We start from the raw sequence: 24,797 nt of genomic DNA on the forward strand, positions 1-24,797 counted from the left end.
TCAAATCCAGGGACCTTTATTTCTCTGGAATGGAAAGAATTTGCCAGCCTGGACGAAAAATTGCAGGCGGCGATTGTACATTCTTTCAAATAAAAAAAGAACACACACACAAGAGTTTGGCTCCATAAATTTCTGTCGTAAGAAACAACTGTGAATTGTACACCAAGCTTTTTACAAAGCATCAATGTTAGGATGGTTTACCGTGCTCTATCACATTCTCGGCCATTTATACAGAATACACCATACCAAATGCTACATCAGCTTAAGACATTTTTAAAAATTAGTATTAAAAAGATACAAAGGCATGTTGGCTTTCATTTGGGTTTTTTATTAAGACATGGGAGTTTTCTTGGTTTGTTTTCCTACGGAAGTCACTAAAAAAATATAATAACTTAATTCATAAGGACAAGATTGGTTAAAAATCCAGCCTTGCTTGCTTGGCAGCCTTCTGAGCTCGTACCTCTGTTGCTTCCATTAGTCTAACAGCGCCGCAGGCTGCAGATGTGTCCTGCGGGGTCTCAGCCTGAATCCAGATCTGGCCATGCTCTCAGTTACCGTTTTTATTCAGAGTGTTCACCACGGCCAGGAAATATTCCCAGCCAGACGCTAAAAGCGGTCTTCAGCCAAACAGGGGATTTCAATCTGGGCCGATTTCACATGGATTTAGCCCTTTGTCTTTCGCCTCTTTGTACATCCTTTGGAAGTCTTTAAATCGAGGGGCACAGCCTAACCTGGCTTCCCCAAAGTGCATGCGTCCCGTGAAGAGGAAGTCTCCATCTCCTGGTCTCACCCCACATTCCAGCAGGGTCTTTATTTGTCCTCGCCAGTTCCCACTCTCCCCCGTGAGCTGAAAGACTTTGCTCTTCTGCCTGTACAGTTTGTTGACCCCGACATGAATTATTGATTCTTGCTCTTCTGCCTCGTTCGTTACATCTCGAATGGAGCCTCTGATCACTGGGAACAGAAAAAGGACATGAGGAAGGGTTTCCCAAAGCCCCCTCTGGAAGGACGGGGTCCAAACTCAGCCCCCTATAACTAGGCAGCTCAAGGGGAAGTGATTTCACTACAGCAGACCTGTTTTTGGTCCCTTGTTATTTTTAGAACTGAGTTTATAGTAGTAACCTCCAGCACATATTTGTGTTTGTTACAGTTTATATTCATAACCTGCCCAGAAAGGGCATCCACATATTAAATTTAAACACAAAAATAATTTCATTGGAAAAATAGCATCAAACCCAGCAAAGAGTCATAACAACAAGATAGATGCTTAGGGCTCTGTGACAATGTACTTTCTGTTCTGCAGCCATCACAGATACCAGCTAGTATTAATTTCCCCTTTTAAAAGGGAAGCACAGAAAATTATTGAAACTTTTGGTCTTTCATCAGCAGCCCATTTTAGGGCAGCAAATAGATGCACCCAAGAAGTCTTTGAACTTCTACTTCCACCGTGGTTGCAGGGTCATTCTCTGTCCACCCCGGGGAAGTGCCAGATGAACTTTTTTAGGTTCTTCACACCATGTCCTCCTCCCTCTCCCAGGCACACAGCCCCTTAGGACAGCATTTACTGCTGCTGGAAGCTGTCAGGCATGAGCAGGTTTCTGTTGCTGTTTGTGGAGGTTTGGCGACAGATACCACTATCAAGAAAGACAGCAAAGAGAGGGGGAAGGCAACAACTCACCAAAATCACTAGTGCAGACAGCCAAGAGGACCTCTGTGTCACTGCATGGTCGGCAGGGAGCTGGAGAGAAAGGGACAGAGTTAGCATAGGATCAAAAGAAAGGCAACAAATAGCCAGTTTTAAACCAACCAGAATCTCATGGGGGGGGAGCAAGTGGTCCAAAGACCTGACAGGCATCAATAATGCTACAAGAAATGCTGGCTAACCCTAGCCCCATGAGATTTTTGTAATTAAGATGGAATATGGATCTCTTTAACGCTCCTGATGGGATATATTATCTAGCAAACACCCCACACGCTCACTGCTCGTATGCAAAATATGTTTTGATACTGGGTGCATTTGTAGAGTGATCTGCTGTAAATTCAAAGCTCTTGAAAACGCTTTGAAGATCATGTGCCTTTTACAGGCTGATGGCAAAGCTTCTTTTTTACAATTTCTATCAAGCGTCGTTGGGCTATTTCACAAGCCACTTACTCTATCACCACATCAAAGATCCAGGAGGTTACAGAAAGGGGGAGGCAAAGAGGGGAGAAAAAAAAAAACACGCATGTGTTGGAGGGCGTCAAGGCAAAGCGGAAACTCAAGCCTGTATCTGGTAGAGCTCAAGCAGTACAAAGACCATTTCCTGTACTGCTGGAAACATTTGGATATCTGCACTAATCTAATCAATGCAAGAATGTGGCTCCTCTTTGTACTCAGCCAGCTATTTCTGAGGAGAAGGTACTGTAGTTGCAGTACAGATGTTTCTATAATACCCCATTGAGTTCAGGAATTTGCTTACTATCAGGGTCTGCCCTGCCTAGGGATGCTAATTAAGTCTGTCCACTGGAGGCTCAGGGATCAGAGCCCACGTCTTTCACTTGATGTCATCTCGAAGCCTCGCTTGCACATCAGTCAGAAAAATGCAAACCCATCGAGCTGTTCTGCCTGGATTAACACAGCCAAAGGCGAAGCACTGGAGCTACAGCTCATGTCATCACACTGTCCATGATCAAACCCGAAAAACCCGAAGCTGAAGTCACCCCACTCCCCCCCCAACCACCCCCTCCAAAAAAAAAAAAAAAAAAATGCAGATTTTGAACCTCAACATCTGAAAACACTTAGTTACCGGATTCCCAAATTGTCACACCCTTCCTCTCACCCCCGCCTGCTTTCTGGAGAAGTTTATCCATTGCAGTACGAAGTACTTTTAAGCTAGCCTAAACAATGCGGAGCCGGTGCCTCCAACGCTCAGCTATCAGCGCTCCTCTGTTAGTCAGCACAAGCCAGTCTTCAACGTAAGACAGGGCAAACCTCTTATTTTTTCCAAGGTCCCAGAAAGGCAGTGATCCAGAAAGAAGGATTATTGAACCAAATCCACCAGATTTGCTCCAGTCAGATGATTAATACACAGTGTAACACACTGTTTAATAGGATTAAAGAGGATGTAAAATGCACATTTCTGGGCAGAGATATTTGAAGGAATAATTCAAAAAGGTTAAAAAACTCTAAGAGAAGAGAATAGGAATAGGCAAAATAGTTTTGTTAAAGTATCTGGATCTTCCAGGCATTTCTATTTAGTCAAGTCTGAATGTCTTCAGGGCCTTTAGAAACAAGTCAGCCTTTACTGTCCTTTTTCCCCCCCACAGCCCTACATACAATTTCATCTCTTTCTTGGAAAATGTTTCTCTTTCTTTGGAAACTGTTTAATATCGTGAAAAAAGCAGAAGCAGAAAAAGCCTGGACATAAGTGAGTACTACAATAAAGTCAGTTTAAAGGTATTTTAATTTTTAGACTCAAGAGATTTTGATTAGTGGCTAGACCAAACATCCAAGTTTCATCTGACAGAGAAACTTCTAACAGTCACACAACATCCTACCACAGAGTCATTTCACTCATGGCACCTACCGAACCCATCCAGGGCCGACTCCCCTCTTCCCCAGCCTCCCTCTGCCCAAACCTGGACCTGGGTCAGATCCCCCAAATGGAGGTGACCTGCAAACCTGTGGGAATCCCACAGCATTTTCACATGGAGAGAAGTTCTGAAACAAAGCACAACTGACGGACATCCACAAAATCCACAGTTGGATTTTTGACGCCAGATTTCAGATATTTTGCTCTGCAAAGATCTAATAATAAAAAGGCATCCCGGCTTTTTTAAGTCTGAGTGAAAACAGTCTTGGTTTAGACCAGACATCTCTGTAGTTCGTCCAACCCCATCCGAAAATTGAAAAAACAAAATGACTAAGCCATTTTTGTTCTCAGAAGGAGTGCAACACAAGCAACTGCATTAAAGATGAAAAAGAAAATACTTTAAGTGGTTCCTTCAATTTAAATAGACTGACACTGTAATACATCAAATGAACAAGCACACACATATACACGGAACCAAATCATTTTAATTGTGGACTCTAGGCAAAATCCTGCATCCTTTTTAAATGCAGGAGGAAATTAAAAGTGCTCAGTATTGCTCACACTAGATCATTACTTAAAACCTACTTCAGATCCATGCTGACTCACAGCAGTTTGGTGGCATGCAAGCTCATTTAACAACCATTTACCACCATCCATCGCTGCAATACCAGACATATGAAGAACAGAAATCCTCTTCTGTGGAACAGCTCCCACATCTGCATTCACAGAGTATCAAATACATCGTGCAAGTGGCAAAAACTAGGTATGCAAGCACAGATGGAAAGCGAGTTGTGAAGGATTACTGCCGAGGTAAATGGACCATTAAAAAGCAAATAACACTCACCCACTACAACCAAAGCTTCATTCCTATACAGTCTCACAAAAGAAACAAAGTCCTAAGAAGGAGGGAATGCCTGTGCTTTCTTTTGAATTACAGCCATAAAGGAATCCGTGTGTTTATGCCGCAGTTTAGTTATTTGGGGTGCACTTCGGGACTAATTCACTCCAGATTGGGTGGCAGGTGTTTTTCTCCATCAGCAGATGAAAACGGCGTGCACACTTTCAAGCTAAAAGAGGAAGCATTCTTATTTATATGAAAACTAAAAATAAAATAAAAAATTACACATGCACAGCAGGCGTAGATGTTCATTTTCTGAGGAAACCAGCTCAGTTGCTAAACACGAGACAGTGTTTGCTGGATGACCGACTCCCTGGGGACGTCTCAAGGGCTGCCCAGGTTCTCGTGTCCAAAAGCAAGTCTCCGAACTTGCAGCAGCAACAACATCAACATCAGCTGCCCTAATTCCTTTAAACTCGATAAGCCAAAGAGTCTTACTTCATACAGCAGCAGGGGAAGGAGGAAAAAAAAAAGAAGGGAGAGAAAAGCAACATTTTATTGAAGCCCTCTAAAGTCCAGATGCCTATAACTCAACCACACCGCTTGTGGCATAAAGCCTGCATTGTGCACATCGGCTGCCGACTCCCCTGGGAATGCCTTTGATGGATTTTGACAGTATCCTGACCTGAAGTAACCTGAGGCAGCCCTCTCCCTCCACCCCGCCGTCCAGCGCCTCCAAAGGCCTCTCTATTCACCTCCCCGCAGAGGGAGATGTAATTACATCATTCCTCACAAGCCAGCAGTCATGTCCCAGCTGCTTTGAGCGATTTGCCCTCTGAACCTGATGTTACCGAGGAGGACGTGGCGATGCTAACAATAGACTGCACTTGTTGGCCAACAGCTCTGTCGAACACGGTGCTGGTCCTCTCCGCAGGGAGGCAGAAATGCTCAGGAAGAGAGGAGGACGTGCCCTGAGGAGGTGCCCTGAGCTCCAGAAGGCCCCCAACCCAGTCAGTATCGAAGAATTGAGCTGTCTAGGGACAATCTCCTGCTGTGTTGGGGATGGATTTAAGGGTGCATTCAGTGCTGCAAGGTAGCACGAGTCTCCCCACCACCTCGTGAGCTGCGGGTAGGTGTTGGTGTCCTCTCAGGGCACATGCATGCATTTCCAGCCCTTCCTCCCTTGGTTTGGGACACTTGTGCACAACCCCTCTATGCTGTGAAAGCAGTAGATGGGGTTATCTGAAGGGCCATCACCGTGGTGTAGGACAACAGCTCCCTGCAGAACTCATTCAAAGTGGTCTGTGTGGGCCCTGGCTGTAGATATCACAGAACCCACAAGAACAGGCCTGGTCTTCCTTTCAGCAAGTGTCATATCCTTTGTTTCAACAGCCCTCCAAGGCTCTGACCGACCTTACCTTACTCTGAAACCAGCTTCTAACCAACAAATAAACCCAGTCTGTCCCGCGTGTTCTCAGCATGCTCCCCAACCCCACAGCTATCAAAAAGCCTGGAAGAACCGGGCTGCAGGCCCTCACACACCGTCCCAAAGCTCCATTTACCGAGCTCACACAGCCTTCCCCATCCGCACCATGGTTCTGGGTAGCTGAACAACATCATCGCCCTGACAGCATGCACAGGAAGAGAGGCGCCCTTTAAGCAGAAGTGAAATTGTTTAACACAAAGTAATTGCAGAAAACCGCTTTACCGAGGAATACCCTCTGGTTTTATTAAGCAGCCTGCACACGCGTGCGGTGTGGTAGAGGTGCAGATCATGGGGGAGGGAAGCACACCACTGGTTTCTCTGCACTCCCAGTTTCCTTGGCGTACGTCACCCACACATTCGTATTTCTGAATAACCCTTTGAAGAGCAATCAGACGTTTTTAAGTACCTAAAGCTACAGGGGAGATACAAACAGGGTTGGAGCATTTTCTGTCAGCCCTAGGTGTGAATCGATGATTAAAACAGGCAGCTCTTCCTCTCGGTGCCAGGCTCAGCAGAAGACATTCAAATGGGCCTTGTCGCAGGCCAGGCTGATTTACCCCACACCAGCCGGTGCTGCAGGACCTCGAGCAGCCCGAGTGTGGGGCCACAGGAGACCTCGGTCTCCAGGATGAAAGCTCTCAGCCTGACATCAGCACCGGTTCGTATGGAACAAAAAAACACCCACCCACACCTTTTACATTCTTGCTGGCAGCTCTGTAATTACAACCATACTGGAAAAGGGCATCGTAGGATGAGTCTCCTTCCTGGAAAGACAGAGTGCAGGCTTCTGGGAGCACATTATAAAAATACAGATGCGGTTTCTCCAATGATGGTGCATTTCTCAGTCGTTTTCTGAGTCCTTAGCAGAAATGACTATGGTGCAACTGATCACGGGCTCAGTGATTTAGCTTGGGCACAAGGATTTAAGGGCAAACATCATATGAGCACACACAAAAAAATCTTCCCCTGATCCTGCTTTCACAAATTAATAAGCTGAATAAATCCTTCTAATTCTTATCTAGGCTTCCTTTTTGAAGGAGCATCACTTCTGCCATGAAATCAGCCTCTCACAGCTCATATCTGAAGCTAAAATACCTGCTACTTTGCAGCAGAGGTAGACAAGAATTTGACAACTCTCTGGTTTACCAGGTTCTGACTAATCACCTCCTTTCTAAATATACCTTCAACTTTCCTCACCCCCTCAGAAAGCTCTTCCTGAGTAAGCCAAAATAACACTGAGCCTCAAAGCACTCACTACCCCCACACTGAAACACCACCTTGAACTATATCAATACATCTGTAGCTCAATACATCTTACATTTAACATGAAGATATTAGCCAGGAGCTCAAGCCAACAGAGTACACCTGCTTTTAACAAAATACCTGCAGCCACACAGATGGGGAAAACGTGGCCGGACGACACAGAGCATCTTCCCAGCTGGGCTGGAAGTTACTGACACCCAGTCACAACACACAGAGGAGCTCTCTCATCACTCCTTTGTTTTACAGGGCTTTCCTGTCTTTGGACGGATAGGATTACATGGCTTTCTGCAAGCACTGCACTTTTCCTAGCGTGTCAGTAGGAAAACGCCAAGCCAGGGAGCAAATCCAGCAGTGGGACCCACGCTGTTCCCAGATCCTTGGCTCAATGATACTTTGCACACAGGGTCCAGAGGAATTGTGCTTCTAAGACCAGTAGAAAGTCAGTGCTCTGGATCAGGTACTGAGGCAGCTTAGTGCTCCTCTGAAGGCAGGATTCATCCCTGCGTTTGCTGGGAAGTTAACCTGAGCCCCCGTGCTGAGCAGAAAAGGGAGCTCAGAACAACAGTCTGATAAAAAAAAACACAGCACAGATAAAAAAACTTGAGGTCTCCCTTCTTCTACAGCCACAACTCAGCCACTGCTTGGTACAGGACAAGACACTGATTTAACAGCTGGACCAAAACAAGGATGCTGCTGCACTGCAGATTTTCTCCTGACTTCTGTACCTGAAGCAGGGCCATTGGTGATTTTACATTTTTGGAGAAGAAAGCACCTACTCTACTAGCTCCTTGTCCTAGCTCTTTTCTAACACTCAGTCCAACTTGCACGTATATACAAGTTTCCAGAAGTAACTTGTAAAATAGAGATCATGACTGAGTATTATTTAAACCTGCAAATAAGTTTAATGAAATGCAGACTTTCACATGCTGTGCCATGGATTGTGCCAAGAGAATCGAGTTAATACCACTTCCTTCCTGCATAGAAAGAATAAAAAAAGCATACTGTAAACCTCACCATTAGAGATGTGATGACCTTTGCATTCTGAGAAACGTTAAGACAAGAGGCCATAAACCAGAAATTTATCTTTTCACAGAAATGTCTTCCAAGAGGGTATTAAAATCCTAAGCACCAAAGAAGACTATTTATGTAAACAGTTTGACGAAGAGATTTGGTACTAGGCAAGCTCCATTTGCAACAGCTTTCAAAATGAAACTTGGCTCAGCAGCTACAGAGCACGTAAGGGTCCTCTGGGGCTGCAGAGTCAATGTCTTTCTGCTGTTCCAAGATGCAGCACCCATTCTAACAAATGAGCTGAAAGGTCAGCAAGAAACACAAACAGCCATTTGTTTGTTGTTGTTTAAAAAAAAAAAAAAATCACAGAGCAGTTTTTATTCAAGTATCATCAGATACCGTTAAGCTCAACCTCCAGGCACAACTTGCATCAACCCAGGAGAAATTCTGCAAAGCATTATACCTTCGAGACACTTCCTGCTGTCCTCTGGGCTGCTTATTGCATGTCCCAAACACCTTCTCCCAGCCCTGTCTCCTCTCCTGCCGTATGTGACCACTGCTCACCCTCCATTGCTGCCTCCCCTCTTGTTCCCAGTGCAGTGCTGGGCTCCAGGCTGCTACAACAAACCTCGTGGCAGAGCCCCGCTGGGGCAGGCAGCGATGCCACAGTAGCAAGGCCAGTGCCAGGCTCCTGCATTTACCCCTTGCATCACCAGCCCTATAAAAACCCTCAGTTACAGTCAGGCCTGAAATGTATCCCATCCAAATAGCCCTACTGAGCAAACCAAATTTTCAGTTGAATTTCCACTGTTCAAAGTGCACCAGAGAGGAGAGCCCAGCAAACAAGAAGCTTCTCTGCAATTATGCTTGCACATGTTCCTGGACAAGCAGTATTTGCAATCATCTGCCATTTCTTTGCTTTCTCTCTCTTCCTGCAATTTAAGAGAAAAACAGACAGCAAGTAACTGCTAGGAATTTCTACTGGTGTTTGTGCACAAGATACCAATATAAAACCAATATTAAAAAAAAAAAAATGGTCTGTTTATCCCAGAGAAGATGCCTCTCTCCCTCCTCGAACCTAGTGCTGCTGCCCCAGCAGGGACAGGGGACTGGAGGCACTGGGTAGGTGGGGACAGTCGGGGCACGAGGAGCCAGCAGTGCCTCTGGGTGCTCGAGGGAAGTCTCTGGAAGGGCTGGGCAGGACCTGGCTCCCCACCAGCACACACAGCTGCAGCATTGCACCTCTGCGCTGCCCCTCCGCTGCTCAGCAAATATTTCTCCTGACTCAAACCCAGCAAAGATTCATGGCTTGACTCATCCACCACTGAAATTCCCTCTGAAAATATGTTTTTCTTCTAAAGAAAATGTCATTCCGTGGCCTTGTAAAAGCACACCCTAATGAGATCTAGGAAAACATAAAGCTATGAAGAAAGTTTTGATGTCTTGTTTGGTTTTGTCTCTGACAGACAGCTAGTAAAACACTCAGCAGAGATGGCATGAGATGCTTGCAGGGCAGAAATTAGAAAAGTAATGTGGTTTTCACTCCTGTGTCCCAGGGAAGCTGTGTGGCCAGGCACATGGCTCAGGTGCCAGAGCCCATGCCCAGGAGAGGCTGGAACAGCACCTACAGCCTGGCAGGAGCTGAGCCAGAAGCCTCCCCTCCTCTTCGGGCCATTAATGCCTCCCATGGAGCAGGGGAATAGAATTAAGTAACAAGTGCCTGGTTAAACTTAAACCCTGAGAGCAGAGTAATGACAGATCAAAGATGAAGTGACTCTTAAAAAAAAAAAAAAAAAAAAAAAGCACTTTTGCACTCACATCCACACAGGCCCTTCTTCCTGTTTCTAGAAATCAAATTCTTTTTGGTATGTGGGAGAGCTCTGAAGGAACAAGGCCAGTTTTCATTTTAAAACCACATTTATTTGATCAGCCTGTTCTTGAAGAGGACTGTGCACAGGCTAAGTCTCATGCAGGCAACATCACTGTTCAGTTAACCCTAGAAAAGTTACTTCAGGTTTGTCATTGGTAACAGGAAAAGCTTTAAGACAGATACGCTTTTTTTTTTTTTTTTTTTTTTAAACCTTAACAGCATACATTTCTACATCATCTTAAGATCATTGACCTGTCCTACAGAAGCTAGGACTTTTTCCTTTCCTTTTTCTGCCTTACATTTCTCACTTCCACTTAGACCTAGACTATGGTGGTGTAAAGCTACCAACTGCTCTGCTGGGGCAGAGCCCATTCCTGCATGAACAAATGATCCTGGGGATGGGTTAAGGCACTGGGAAGCCAGGGCAGGCGCTGTGTGCACATCCCAGCACTAAACTTCACTGCCAGACTACCAGCAGCACTGTATCAATGCAGAAAGCACACGGGCAACAACTGCTGTCTGCCCAGGTAGCACGAGCCCACTGCAGAGCCTACGCTTACTGCAGGAGTCAGTGCCCAGACCCCATACAGGAGTTGGGGTGGTGTAGGATACCTGAGAGGGCAGAAAGCCCACAGAACCACATACACAAAAAATAATATTCTTTTATCATATTTGAATCAGCAGCAGAAATTAATGCCAGATCAGAGCTGTGTGTCGTATGGCTGCGGCTTTTTTGACCTAATATTAAGCCTCCCAAGGTCAGATTTAGAAATTGACAGCTTTAGGTCCAGGGTAGCTGCCAAGTATCCATGCAATATTACTGTGTATATTTTCTGACTTCTGCAACAGATTAGAGCTAAAAAGATTTTCTGCCCTGAAAATCAAGCCCCTAACATAGGCACATTTTGACCTAAGTTCCTTATTCCTCCTGGAAGGGGGGAGATGGGGGGTGAGGAATGCAGCCCCCCCATCTCCTCTATAACTACAGCCTCAGGAATTAGCAAACTAAACACTTTTGCCGAGCAAGCACAGAGCATTATTAAAGACTGCCAAGCAACTCTGCTGGATTGCAAATCTGTTTGTGGGGACTATCTCCTGCAGTACATAAAGGTCAGAGCAAAGCAGAGCCCCAGCTGCCCGGACAATACACCTGACTGCTTATTGGTTTTGACTGCCCACTGAGTTGGGAAATAAGCTAACGGCATTCGTGGCCAGTCTAGCAAAAATAAGCTATTTTCTTACATGCTCTCCCCTGCAGCTGTGTATTTATCATTGCAGCTCCATTGTCACCTCGTCTGCCCACTGCAGAACGAGCTACTGTCCTGGCAACATCAAAGGACACGCAGGGCAACAGGAGACTGCTGTCAAACCCATTTGACTGGGGAAAAGAGAGACTAAATTAGGGCACTCCTCCATTTTATTTATTTATTTTTTTTTCTGTTGAAGACTTCCCACTTCAATAGTTTTGATCTTATTGAGGCTCAGATGCCCAAAATTGTCTCCCTTGCTCAATTTAAGACAGTGTAAGTAGGGCATTTCTGCTACCCATGCATCAGAAATGCACTTTGAAATCGTTTTCCACAGGAAGAAGCCCCCATAGCCTCTGCTCTTTAACTCTTCTTGCAGTCACTCACTGCAAATCTAGCCCCTTTAGGCACAGGAATAATTAGAGCAGGTTTCTAGCTCCTCAAATTTAATCCCATTCCAGACGTAGTTACACAACAGCCACAGCGTGATCTATTCAGATGTGGACCCATGACACCCTGTTAAGCAACATCCCCTTGAAAACTAGTTTATTTAAAAATGCTTTTTCAGAAATCCAATTTTCTCTTCCATTAGGAGTTACTTTGTTTCTAGGTGCTATCTTCTCTTAGCATAGGAAAAGACATGAAAGTTGCTAAAGAAAATGTTCCTGCAAAGAGGATAAGCACACAAAGAAGTATTCAGAAAATAACATATCTTAAAGTGGGAGTGTCAAAAGGGTCCCTTGCAAGCCAACAAATGAAGCTGGTGTATTCGGGGCAATGGCATTATAGGCTGCTTCCTGGTGAGTTGCTGCTGATCTCTTAGGGAAAATAAATAAAAAAAATAAAAAAGCATAGAAGACAGCAGCAAACTTTAAGCTGTACCAGAAAGCATCCCATGTGTGCATGCCACCCAACACTAGCTCAGCATTAAAGAGCAGATCCCCCCCACGCTGCTTTGCTGCTCGTTATGCATTTCACAAGCGAATCCTGGTGGGAGGAGTGCTGTTTAAATTCTGTTAAGTGCAACTCAAACCACACCGTGCTCAGATTTTATTTTTTTTTCCATAACACAACTTATCCCCAGGAGGTGTGAGTTTTATGCAGTGCAGAAAACTGGGGGGGGTAAGGGGGGGGTGAAAAAAAGAGGTCAAGAAAACAAATTTTCAGAATGGGGAGTACTGGAATGCTTTTGCCCCATGCACACCATGGTGCTCCCAGCCCTGCCACGTAACTCTGTGCCAGCACCTCGGATGGTCACAGTGACTCAAGAGTACCTGTGCATAAAGGTCACGGGGACTTTCAGTTTAAGTGTTCCAAGTGCCTTTTTCCATCACCTCTGCTGCTAGTGCCAGTGATGAGCACACCAGGGGCTGAACCGCGATTTCCACGCTGCACGCACCTTGGCAGAGAGCAGGCATGCCAGCCACAGCTTCCTGTTAATTAGCCTCTCGTATGAAAAGCAAAACTGCTTTGACTTTAGCAAGAAGTGAAAAACACAGCAGTGCATCTGCTGCTTCAGCTTACAAAGCTTAGCAGCGCATTCAGCCTGCAAGAAGTAAAAGGAATTGGACATTTGGGAGCAACCAGAGGAAAGGGTGAGATTAGGGGCCTCCGAGCTGCGATGGCAACAGCTCTGGGAGAACACACCGAGATAAGGCAATTGGTGCCCCACCTCTGCCAAGCCCAAACTGTAGGAAAGGAAGGATCAGAAGTTAAGGGTGCTTCAGAAAGCTATCTGTTAGGAGAAACACTGCCATAGCCCAAATATTTATGAGCTTTCTTAATTTCCAATCTGTTTTCTCAGGCTAGTGAATTAACAGCATACAGGAAATAGCTGAATACTGTTCTTAATTACTTAACTGGATTTATCCAGTTTTGTGGTGTTTTTCAGATACCCACAAGAGCACCGTGCCTTCTATCTATTACTGTTCTCAGCCAGGTGCCCAGCATTAATAAAGAAAATGTACAAAACAGTTACCCGAACCTGCACTAAGTGAGTAGATGCCATCAAGATAAAGGGACGTTTTTTGTTAAAGTTTGACTTCTTTACTACACAAAAGTGGGTGGGTAACGAAATTGCTTTCCATTTACCTCCTGAGCTCCAACAATCAAATTATAGACATCCCTGGGAGCGTACAATGGGAAAAGCAAACTGTGCTTGCACAAAGCTGCATCCAGAGCTTGAACGCAGACTTCAGGTAACAAAATAAAGGTCTTTGAGTCCTCCACAATGCTTGGTCAAACCTGTAGATCCTCATTTCAGATTATTTGAGCAGAAGCTGAAGAACTGAAAAAGCAAATGACTCCCAAGGGACCTTCATACTTTTCAAAGGAATTTAACCCAAGCAGCCCCGGTGCAAGGCAGACCCAGACCGAGCACACATGTGCTCCACCACAGCTGAGTTCTGGTTGGTCATGGCCCTCAGAAAACTGCTAGAAACTACAGGGATTAAGACATCTTTTGGCAAGACCTACATCTTCTTGCCAGTATAAGAGAGACCCGGGGTATTTTATTCCAGCCCAAGCAGCACAGATTAGAATCAACAACCTAAACAAGTTCTGCAGCTTCTCGGATGGCCTCAGGCCAAAATGTCACCCTGCCTCAGTTCTTCACTTGGGCAAACACGAGGCTCCAGAGCCTACTGAAAGCATAAACTGGAGTTAATGGACCATCAGCATGCATGGGAATTATACAGGGGTCCAATCCAAAACCTAATCTGAAATCAGAAGCATTTTCAGTCACCTATCTCTGGGTATCAAGGTGAGAACATGCCCACCAAGGCACCTGACTTGTCAAGGTGACCCTCCTGTGGGAGCACTCGGTTACAGAAAACCAGCTCTGTAGCATCCTTGCCTTTGCTGCTGTTCCCAGGACAAGAAACTGCAAACTCCCAGCACCGTGAAATGCATTATTTCACTGGCTACTACCATACTAAAAACTATCCTGTGCCAAACTTCAGCAATCTAGATTAAAACATACTGGTACACAGCAAGTATTTCCTACGGCTAGGGAAACCTTAAGAGAATGTGGCTAGGCAAAGTCAGAGCCAGCAAAAGGGGTAAATCCCCCCCCAGATTTGGAAAATTGTAAGGGTGTGCTGTGTCATTCAACCTTCCCGAAAAAAGGGAAAGGCCTATTCACAACCTATGTGTGTTTTCTACTAAATTATTTGCTAGGCTCTGATTAAGTGGGAAAGAATGACTGTAAACTAATAAAACTTGAGGTTTTCTAATTAAACCACAGGCACCCTGCCAAGCTTTGCTGATTTGTTGATGCACCCTGCAATGTCAGGGCTCTGAGGACACAACAGGTCATTAAAGTATTAAACAGATGACTTACACTCTTTAATCAGAGCTGGGGATGCCAGGTTAGGAAGAGAGAGTAAACTCAGGGGCAGAGTACAATAATTATCACCAGGAAACAAACACACCATTTGAGGAAAGTTGAGAGAAATCGTTGGTGATTGCTGGAGCAGTTATTGCTCAAGGAAAAGGGCTGGAGCACCCCACACCTGGGGCTTTTACAGCAGAGCCCAGACGACAACGTGCCCTTCATGCCCTCAGCTCTTCGCTAACCGAGGGCAGGAAGCAGGCGAGCTTCCTCTGCCCCGCTCTGCGGCAGCATCCACACACCTACCTCCCGCGCCATCAAGCTATCACAGATGGGTGGTCAGGTTCAATCCGCCACCAAAGCGCCCCAAGCCGCTTGTGTGACTGAGTATGAAGTATTCTTGGGTGGAAACAGAGCCTCAAATCCAGTTTTCAGCTCCTTTAAGGTCAGAACTTGCTCCTGGCTCGAGCCTCCCCTCTGACAAAGAGGCCACCGGTGATTTCAGTCAGTCACTTGTAAACTTCCTCCCCAAACGAACGGCTCGGCAAAAGGCATTTATTTGGGGGTTTCACAGAAAAACTAGAAGCAGCTACAGAAGAAAGGAGGTCCACAAATTGCATAGAGTCCCAAATATATTGCTCCATAGAAGCCTCACAAGGCAGCTATTTGGCAGTTTCCCCAGACATATAGATATTTATAGGAGAATAAAAGTGCTCATCTGACTGAGTAGTGGAAAGAGTCATGTATGGCATTTTCATCGTGTTTTCACCCCCCGCCGCCCCTCCCCAGAGTCTAGGGATCCAAAAAAAGGGAAGAGAAATAATTTAAAATACAATAGAGATCCCTTGTTTGCCCTGAAGGCTCTGCTGATGAACTATTAAAAAGCTTCTTCTGTCCAAACAAGACACTTGGAGCGTGAAGCAGATAGCCTACCACGTTGTTTTATAAGACAGCACTGAAATTCAATCAGTGTCTGTTACAGCTGAAAATACAGCAGTCATAGAAAAAGTGATTTAATATGCCTATCAAAGAGGAAGGCTGTAATTGGATTCAGTCCTCACTTTGACTTCTGAAAGTCTCTGAAGAAAGCTCCCATCAACTTCAGAAATCTCCAAGATTTTATGTGGAATGAGGAGCACTCAGTTCTAAAAACACTGCAGTTTGTGCCGAGTGGGGATAGCGAGCATGCCAGCAGCGAGTCCACTTGATTTTAGCAAAGCTCAAGAGAAACCGTATCTATGTGCAAATTAAAAACAGCAGTAATGAGCATTACTTCTCGCATATTTTTACCTATATGCAAAAGCAATTTCAACTTTTCTTTGAAAAAAAGTGTCTATGACTTTCCTTGGTAAGTTTAAGTGACTTGCTTATGGCTAGCCCGCCTGTGTCTCCATCCTCACAGCCAAAGAAAGAAGTACTGAATCTGGGAACATTCTCCAAATAACTGATTAAACAATGTATTTAATGTCTTCTGCAATGGAATTTTACTACATAGCTAGCATTCTGCACAGTATATTCATCTTTGCAGAAATGATCTTGCTGGGAAAACAGCTCTGCAGTTTTGCAGTTGCAGACACCCAACCTCTTTTGCAGCACTCGTGCAACATAGAAGCAGGGAAGTCTGCTTTAAATGCACAACCCTCGATGCTGCATTACAAGTTGCACACAGGGCAGGAGCAAAGAGGGCAACTTAAATATTTGAATATTTGTGTTTATAGTTTTTTGGTTTTAATGGCAAACACGCCATCTATCAGTTACTGGGGTTACTGCATTAGCCCTCAGCCAACTACCGTCTTGCTAAGTTAGGAACCGTCTATCAGGGTCAAACTAAGATCTGTGTAAAACAAAGCCACATCTGAACCAGCGTGCCAACATCCAAATGCTAGCAGAGAGGCAAGTATGCACAAATATACAGCCATATAAATGCAGGGTCCTGTTGTGGAAGGGAGCAAGAGGAGGAGGGAGAATGGGACTCAAGCTCTGCAATCATTTATCCCAAAAAAGGATGAGAGATGCGCTGCCTAGAAATACAGCTGCAGTCTAATTAGCCACACCACTGTGTATCAAGTAGCTTCTCAGCCAAAGCACAGGGCATCCATGCCACCGAAACTCGGCAGCCTACGTACTGCTTTTGGGGCTGATTATTAGCTGGGTTTTACCCTGGGCCAAGACATTGCAAGTGTGCATTGCTGTGGGGCTGCCTTCACCCCACACCGCTACAAAAAGAGAAACCTGGCTGCCACCACAGCTCCCCACAGAGGACACCCAAACCTTGATGCCTTCCTAGTCCTTTGGGACAAACTGTCCTCAGCCTGCTGGTTCTCTAGCTGTACTGGAAATTTCCCCTCCTAGGTTTCAGGGTAAAAGTTAGGGGCAATTCTGCACAGAGGAGAAGCAGGGATCAGATAGTGCCTATCTGAAAAGAATTTCCCATTCCCCTTGCCATCCTCCACAAATGCTAGTTAGTATTTTTTTTTCAAACTGCCTAATTGATTAGCATAATTAGGTTAAACCTAGAGCTTTTGTTCTCAAATAATATTTAGCATCAGAATTTTCAGGCTTGTAAACTCTTTCAATTAGTCCATACCCCCCCCCTTCTTACAAACTTCCCTGGTGTAACACTGCAGAACTTGCTCTACAGAATGGGTGAGAGAAGACACCGTGTTAAAGCATCACACAGTAATGCTCCAGAGAGTATACCAGCCAGAGTTGAGGAAGGAACACACCGCTTTCCTTGTTTTTAAAAAAAAAAAAAAAGCAATAATTAGGTCAGCAAGCAGCAGTAGTTGCAGAAGAAAAAAAAATCACGGAAAAGGAGTTCCTCCTTGTTTAAATGTTTGTTATTCAAAACATGCAGTGGGGTCTTAAAAACTGAGTAAAATAGTGGTTAGAAAACTGTTACAGCAAGGCTCGGAAGCCCAGTTCACACTGGAGTTCACTGCAGGGTAAAGCCAGTTCCTGTGATTCACCCCATGCCTGTAAGGGGAGAACTGTTCACAATGTAGCCCTTAACAAATCATTTGGAATTCAGCCTATGCTACCAGCTTCCAAAAAACAACAACAAGGCAAAAAAAAAAAAAAAAAAAAAGAAAAAAAAAAAGAAAAAAAAAGAAAATCAATTCTTCCGCAATAGCCTGTTTATAAAACATGTCCTTAAAAGCACATGAAATTCAGACCCAACCACTTTCCCACTCACTCACTCCACCATCTGTTATGCATTCAATACAGTACGTGAAAATATGACCATTATCCCAGAACTCACCAGAAACTGTGTGCAAATCAGATGCAATCCCCTTGTTCATCAATTCGTACTGGAAGCCTGTAATCTTCCTGCTAATGTCCTGCTGAGGAGTGGCCTCAACAAACAGGCCCCCCTGATCATAGCCAAAGCAGTACACTTTACTGGGGCTGCGTTCTCCATCTCGGACCAAGAGTTTCAGTTCTCCAGTTTTTTCCAAATAAATATTTGCTCCTGCAGAGTCCTTGAAGGGCTTTATGCAAACAGTCAAATGTTTGTACGAGGCAGGTGAAGTATTGGGTCGCAGATTGACTATGAGTGCTCCCGTGGGATACATCCACTCTATCGACCCTTCAGAACAGCGGAGGTAGACCTGTTCAACATCCTTCTTGTGAGACTCGTGAGTTAAGCCACTGAGGGAGGAAAGAAAGAGAAAGTTAGGCAAATGACAGAGCCAATAAAGTGATTGTCATAACCTCAAACCTTCAAAGAGCCACATCAACAAACCCAGGAAATCTGCAGCAGGGTTGAGTATTAGCCCAGCCAGCAGCCGTCAGAAGCGTTCATCTCTTGCAAGGCTGCAAGCTTAATGTTATGGGACAATTTAAAATCATCTCCCAAAAGAAAAAGTCAAACCACTAGTAATTGACTCCAAAATTAAATAGGATATAAGCACATGATCAAACGCAATTAAATTACTAGAGCCTCAGTTACTGCCCATCAGCTGAGCTGTGGCAAATGACTTGGCGCATGCTAACTTAAACACGTACGCTTCAGCTCCCTTCCTGGTGGCTTAAACCAGCACGGACTCAGCTTCACAGATCAGACTCCACCTTTCTCCAAGTACTTTGTTCCCCTTCCAAGTCTATATTCCCAATGGATCTGAAACTGGGAGGGATGCCAAGCTCACCCTGTGAACTGGAGCAAAGGGATGCTCTGGGTGCTACTGGTACACCCCCCAGCTGGGCAGCCCCAGTCTCCAAACTGGGAGGCTGGGAGAGAAGACACAGACTTATGCTCCTTTTTTCTTTCTGTACGTGTGCCATGCTCTTCCACTTCTCCCCAGTATGAAGTTTAAACTTAGCCCACCACGTAGCTCTGCCAGGCTATGAGCAGACACACAGCTCTGAGTGCTCAGCAGAGAAAGCGAGCATGTGGCCAGTTACCAGTGCTAGGACACCAGGCTACTGTGGCTCCTGGATCCTTACCCAGCACCAGAGCAAAAAAATAACACCCCAGCAGCCATTTTGAGTGCCAATGATCACAGAGATGGGACAGAAGAGCAACACAGGGATTCCAGGCCAGCTGCCAGAAAGAAGGGCAGCCCACCAGGGCAAGATGATGGAAAATTCGCCATTGCCTAAACTGAGAACAGCTCTGAACAACTCCTGCTGCATGTCACTGCTGCTGGGCCAACCCCACAAATCTTTACCCAGTGATTTAAAGCACTAATATTCAGTACTTAAAGGGAGGCTCCATTACTTGGGGGCCTACAAGAAAGTTTCAGAGGGACTTTTTGTCACAGCGTGGCAATAGGACAAGGGGCAATGGTTTTAAACTGAAAAAGGGTAGATTTAGGTTAGACATCAGGAAGAATTTTGTTGCTATGAGAGTGATGAAGTCCCAGGTTGCCCAGAGAAGCTGTGGTTGCTCCATCCCTGTCAATGCCCAAGGTCAGGCTGGATGGGCCTTGAGCAGCCTGGGCTGCTGGGAGGTGTCCCTGCCCATGGCAGGGGCTTGGAATTAGCTGCACTTTAAGGTCCCTTCCAACCCAATCTACTCTATGATGCCACATGCTGTAGACACTTAAGTTAAAAGAGAAAGTTGTGGGAAGCCTGGTTTATTGGTGACGGTTTTGGGGCCCTTACTTAAAAATCAGGGCCGTCAGTTCCAGTCCCTGAGCTGTCACAAACCTAGAATGTGAGCATAAGCAAATCATTTCACCACTAAGCCTCTTTCTCCTCCTACACTTTGCATACCCAGTTTCCAAATATAAACACCTATTCTGTGCCCATAGAGCACCACCCAACATGAGACCCTTCAACGCAGTTCCCTGGCCTGCTTTGCAGTACTCTGGAGAAGCTTCACAACGCTCCCATTTACAGGCAGATGAAACAAGACAGGAGAAAAACGTAAAAAGGATTAAGTGACTTGTCTAAGGGTACACAGGAAATCCGTGGCAAAGACAGAATGTATTTTAGTATAGCTCAAGCAATGACATCAAGCTCTGGTTTCTCAACAGAAACCTCCAACTACATAGCTCCCCACCCCAAAGAGATATTCAGGTGCTGAACGGGGTTTAAATTCAAGTCAGCATTTAGAAAGTAACAAGAAGCCATGTGTAAAATAAGGGGGGAAAAAACCACACACACAAGCCAACATATGGTTTGCATTTACTGTTGATGTGACTCATTATTGTGAGTGTCAGTGTGACCCACTTGGTAGAGGTTACATGAGGAAGCTCAGGAAAAAAAGTCATATTTAATAATAATAGTGCCTGCAAACATGTGCTTTTGAATAATCTTGAAAGCCACATCAAGCACACAGATGAGGAGAAATGAGGGACGAGTTTTTGACCTCTAGTCTCTTGCCCTCAAATTCAGTAGTACTTGACATGTTCAGGAAACTTAACTTTCAATGGGATATTTCAAGTTGACTGTAAATCCACATCTGGTCCACAAAGTCAGTTTTCACTGCAGCATGAGCACGATGCCACTCAACAGAAAACACAGAAGTCTGTTCGCTCACAAGCAGCAAATAAGTAAAACGAAATAGTGTAAAGCTTATCCTGCAGCAAAGGGGCAAAAAAACAACCCTCACGCATCACTTGTTCCTACTCCAGACATCAAAACAAGCTGCATAGGTTTTGCAGGCCTTCTACTGGGAACTTCCACTCCGAAGCCTTAGTGCTTAAACAGAAGGAAGATACCAGGGGCAAAACTCTGAACTAATGTAGTGAAACTGCTGTAGCAAGTGATCCTACCAAGAATGAGGCAGTGCATTTCTGCCAGAGAAAAAAGCCTCAACATTAATTTTGTTCAAACATTCATGCTGTTCAAACAGCAACAAAAAAACAGGGTGGACTCTGAAATTATCTTCTGAAAGCCAATTATATCCCACAGGCAAGAGTGATGCCATTAGACAGATGCATCAAGCACAAGTACCTGTACGCATTAAGCCTTATAATAAAGGATGACTCAAAAGTTAAGCAGATTTCAAAATACATGCTGGCATTACTTAATAGCAACCACCATCATCCAGTAAAACCTGTCACTTTGCTTTCTGTCAAAACGACTTGTCACCACGCCGAGTTGTTTAATGTCATATTTAGCTCTCAGTAGCCAGCCATATGACACAGCACATCCACATAATAATGGAGGTCCAGGAGCCTTTTTTTTCCCCCCAAGTTTGTTTGAGGTTTGTTTTTGTTTTCACTTACATAGCAAAGAGATAGGGCAGCATGGTTACAGTGATGGATGAGCCATCCACCACCTCCTTCAGACCTGTGCAGTTTATTGGGACTTAAATCTACAAGTACTACTTCCTCATACTGATCCATGAGAACATCCTGAATCACTGCATTTGTCTCTTCGCTCTTTTCTCTTTCTGGTTTCAGCCCTGTCCCTGTGTCTGCCTTGGAAGATCTATTGGTGTATCAGTGCAGTAAGCTGCGACACTGTAACTTGCAACGGGCGTCATTCAGAGGAAAAAAAAATGATGGCACAGGGAGGGAATGCTCACACTATCTACTCTAGCCATTTATTTATTCTATTTTAGATGTTCTGAAGAGTCCTCAGAGTACCCATGTCCTCCCAGCACCCCTCAGCAAACACAAGGAAGGAACTTTAGATTCTAATTTGGGGGATCTAATTGAGGATGACAATCTAGACGACCTTCAAGACTTCCCCAGAGTGTCCTCTGGTGCAGAGGGCAATACCAACAGATTCAGCCACATCAGAGCTGAATTCTTGCTCTTCCAGACTATATCAAAAAGGCCAGACTAGCATATTCCCATGTCATCAGGGCAGTTTTGCCCACAGCACGGTGAAGTCACTGCAACATGAAAACCTGAACTTGCAGTGAGAGTAATAACCAGATGCACACCACAGTGAAATTTCTGCTTGCTTTTGGACAACGCTCTCCTGCAAGTTCTCTACCAAACTATTTATTAAGATGCTGCTATGGCCTACTGAGTGTACTTAAATTGCAGGTGTCGCTTTGTGCATTGCATCAGACTCCCCTGGAAGCATGAGGGATATGGATAGGAATCCTAGCAACGCTCTTCATAGTACTCAGGGATATTAGCTGGTCACTTCTCCAAAAGCTAATGTGGAAAAAAAAAAATCACATCCAATATATTCTACTTCTAAGAGCATTGCTTTTAATATAGAAGTATATAAAGGTGAGAATACACTTTCAGGTTTACTGTAGGAGATGACTAGACTCTCAATTCTGCCTGTACAAGACAACCTAGAACTTTTCTGTGGGAAGAAAGGTTTGATTCTGGCATTCATTTGATTTTGGCTCGCTTTTTTTTTTTTTTTCAAACAGTTAAGGTAAAAAATATCACATGACTTCAGAACATTATATTCCACATAATAAAAATCCTTTCTGACCCAAGTAGCTATTAGTATCCACACTGAAATACTTAATTAGACAGTATTTATTGGTACATCAAAGTACCTTTCTTTCCTTTTTAACTGCTAGTCCTGCAGGACAAAGCAGATGCTGTTTAACACCCGTAGGACTGCCAGCACTTCTGAAGACACCTGTTTGCTACCAGCAAGGCCAGAGCCAGCCTGGTTTACACCTCCCAAGACCCCTGTCCACCCGGGCATCAGGACTGTTGCCCACCAGTGGAAGCACCCAGCTGAACAGCGTGTGCAGGGAGGCAGCTCTTCCTCCTCCGTGCATCAGTGTGGAGCTGTCATCGTCGGTCCTGCTTGGCTCACCAGAGCAACAACAGGCAAGTGAGTCCAAGCTTGCATCACACATTTGCCCCGAACTCAGTAACAGGAAATGATATTTCACTTTTTTTTTTTTTTTCAAGCATCACCCCCTTAGCTGACACACAAGGCATTACTTATTCCAGCCCTGCTCAGGTGACACGGATGGTCACTGCTTGCTCTGCAAAAACAGAACAAAAATGAGAAGCTGCCAGGACAGGAACAGAGCGTTTTGTCACTTTTTTTTTTTTTTTTAAATGGTGCAGTAACCATGTGGTAAGGTCCAGGTACCTACATACAGCTAGAGGGCTTCGGGATGAAAGGAGGAACAGCTTTTGGGTGGGTGGGGAGGTAGAAGGGGGATTGGAAAAGTGAAATAATACAATTAGGAGGTTGCCAGAGAACTAATAGGTTTGGTCCATATCAAATGGACTCACCTTCAAGTGGATTCACTGAGATTAACTACACTTCAATGGTCAAGAGACAAAAAAAAAAAAGTTCAGAAAAAGTAAATAGCAGGCATCAGCGCGTTTCAGAGTAACAGCTAGGAAACCGTTCCGCTGCGAGTCAGTCCAGCTGCTTCCCCACTCCGCACTCTCCCTGCTCCAACCTACCTTACCGACACAAGCTGGCCAAGCCTTTATTTTAAGGAAACTGAGGTTTAAGCAGAACATCGGAGTCAACATTTTGGACTCCCCGAGTACTCATCTCCGAGCCGACGGAATGCCTGATCCCCAACACCCGCTGAAAACTCCCAACAGCCCAGGAGGTCCCAGACCCAACCACAGACGCTAAACTTATTACGAGCAATTAAAGGCGAGATAATTCGCCAGATAAACACTTGAGGAGCGGAGAGGTTTCACCAAGCACCGCCAGCAGCCGGCAGGACGCACCGGGAGCATCAGGGGGACCCGGGGAGCATCGGGGGACAGCGGGGGGCAGCCGGGGGGATCCGGGGATTGCCCCGCAGGTGCACCGGGTCCCGGGAGGAGCCGCACCGGGGCTGCCCGTTTCTCCCGGGGCTGCTCCGAAGTGAAGCCGCTGCAGAAAGCGGAGCGGCCGGATCCTGCCCGTGGAAGATGAGCGCGGGGAGAAACTTCTCCTCGGCGGGCACGGCACCGCCCTCCTCCTCTTTCTCCTCTTCCTCCTCCTCTTCCTCGCCGCTGGGCAGAGGGGGTCCAGCCCCCTCCGGCCCGCAGCCCCCGCTGGCCGCCCACACCCCCCCCGAGCCCCCTTTTGTTTTCGGCTTCCCTCCCGGGTGTAGAAGGGGAGGAACGCGCTTTTCTCCCCCCAGAGCCCGGCGGGGGTCTCTCCTCACCTCCCCTTCCAGTTGCACAGGTCGCTGGAGTACTGCGCCTCGGCTCCGCCGCCCAGCAGCAGCCGCAGCCCCAGGAGCAGCGGCAGGAGCCCGGCGGCCGGGGCGCCCCGCATGGTGCCCCCCGGCCCGCTGCGATCGCGGAGCTTCGGGCGCAGCCCCCGGGGGCTCTGCCTACATGGCGGGGCGAGAACGCAGCAGGGCGCAGCGGCTACCCCATGCCCGGCTCCGCGCCGCTCCGCTCCGCCTCGGCTCTGAAGTTTGCCCCGGCTCGCTGCGGGCTCCCAGCTGAGGGGCGGGAGAGGTCCGGCCTCCCCGAGCCGGCTCCTCCTCCTCCTCCTCCTCCTCCCCCTCCCTCCCTCCTTCCCCCGGCACTTGCTGCTCGAGCAAAACGCGGCGCCGGATCGGGAACCGCATCTGCCCCGTGGGCACGGCTCGGCTCGGCTCAGCCCCGAGTGTGCTGCCCGGCAGAGGGAGGCTGCTGCCTCTCCGGGTCTCCCCGAGCCTCGCCGGGCCGTGCTGTGCCGTGCCAGGTCCCCCACGGCAGGTGCCGGGCCCTCCTCCCGCCCTGCCCCTGCCCCGGCCGGGGCTGTGGGGCTGTGGGGCAAGGTGATGCCCGTAGAGCCCGGTGGCTCCGAGGCCCCCCCTTGGACCTGCACAGCCCCCGGGGTGCCCCTCGC

General features: G+C 46.3%; 1 protein-coding gene across 1 annotated transcript; it reads right to left on the minus strand.

Annotated features, from left to right (window-relative positions):
* METRNL (meteorin like, glial cell differentiation regulator) lies at positions 1 to 24,405 on the minus strand. Its single transcript, XM_027471421.3, has 4 exons — positions 24,121 to 24,405; positions 17,881 to 18,269; positions 1,679 to 1,738; positions 1 to 954 (listed from the first exon to the last, which is right to left on the minus strand). The coding sequence occupies exons 1-4, from the start codon at positions 24,231 to 24,233 to the stop codon at positions 638 to 640; spliced, it is 879 nt and encodes a 292-aa protein (XP_027327222.1). The 5' UTR covers positions 24,234 to 24,405; the 3' UTR covers positions 1 to 637.
* Positions 24,406 to 24,797: the final 392 nt, after the last annotated feature.

Source organism: Anas platyrhynchos, chromosome 19 (assembly GCF_047663525.1).
Source record: "Anas platyrhynchos isolate ZD024472 breed Pekin duck chromosome 19, IASCAAS_PekinDuck_T2T, whole genome shotgun sequence".
NCBI classification, from domain to species: domain Eukaryota; kingdom Metazoa; phylum Chordata; class Aves; order Anseriformes; family Anatidae; genus Anas; species Anas platyrhynchos.

Excerpts from the sequence above, each read along its gene's own strand:
- METRNL (XM_027471421.3), bottom strand. The coding sequence starts at position 24,233 with ATGCGGGGCGCCCCGGCCGCCGGGCTCCTGCCGCTGCTCCTGGGGCTG. Across the intron at positions 18,270-24,120 it reads CTGTGCAACTGGAAGGGGAG|TGGCTTAACTCACGAGTCTC; the intron begins GTGAGGAGAGAC and ends TTCCTCCCTCAG. Across the intron at positions 955-1,678 it reads TGTCTGCACTAGTGATTTTG|TGATCAGAGGCTCCATTCGA; the intron begins GTGAGTTGTTGC and ends TTCTGTTCCCAG.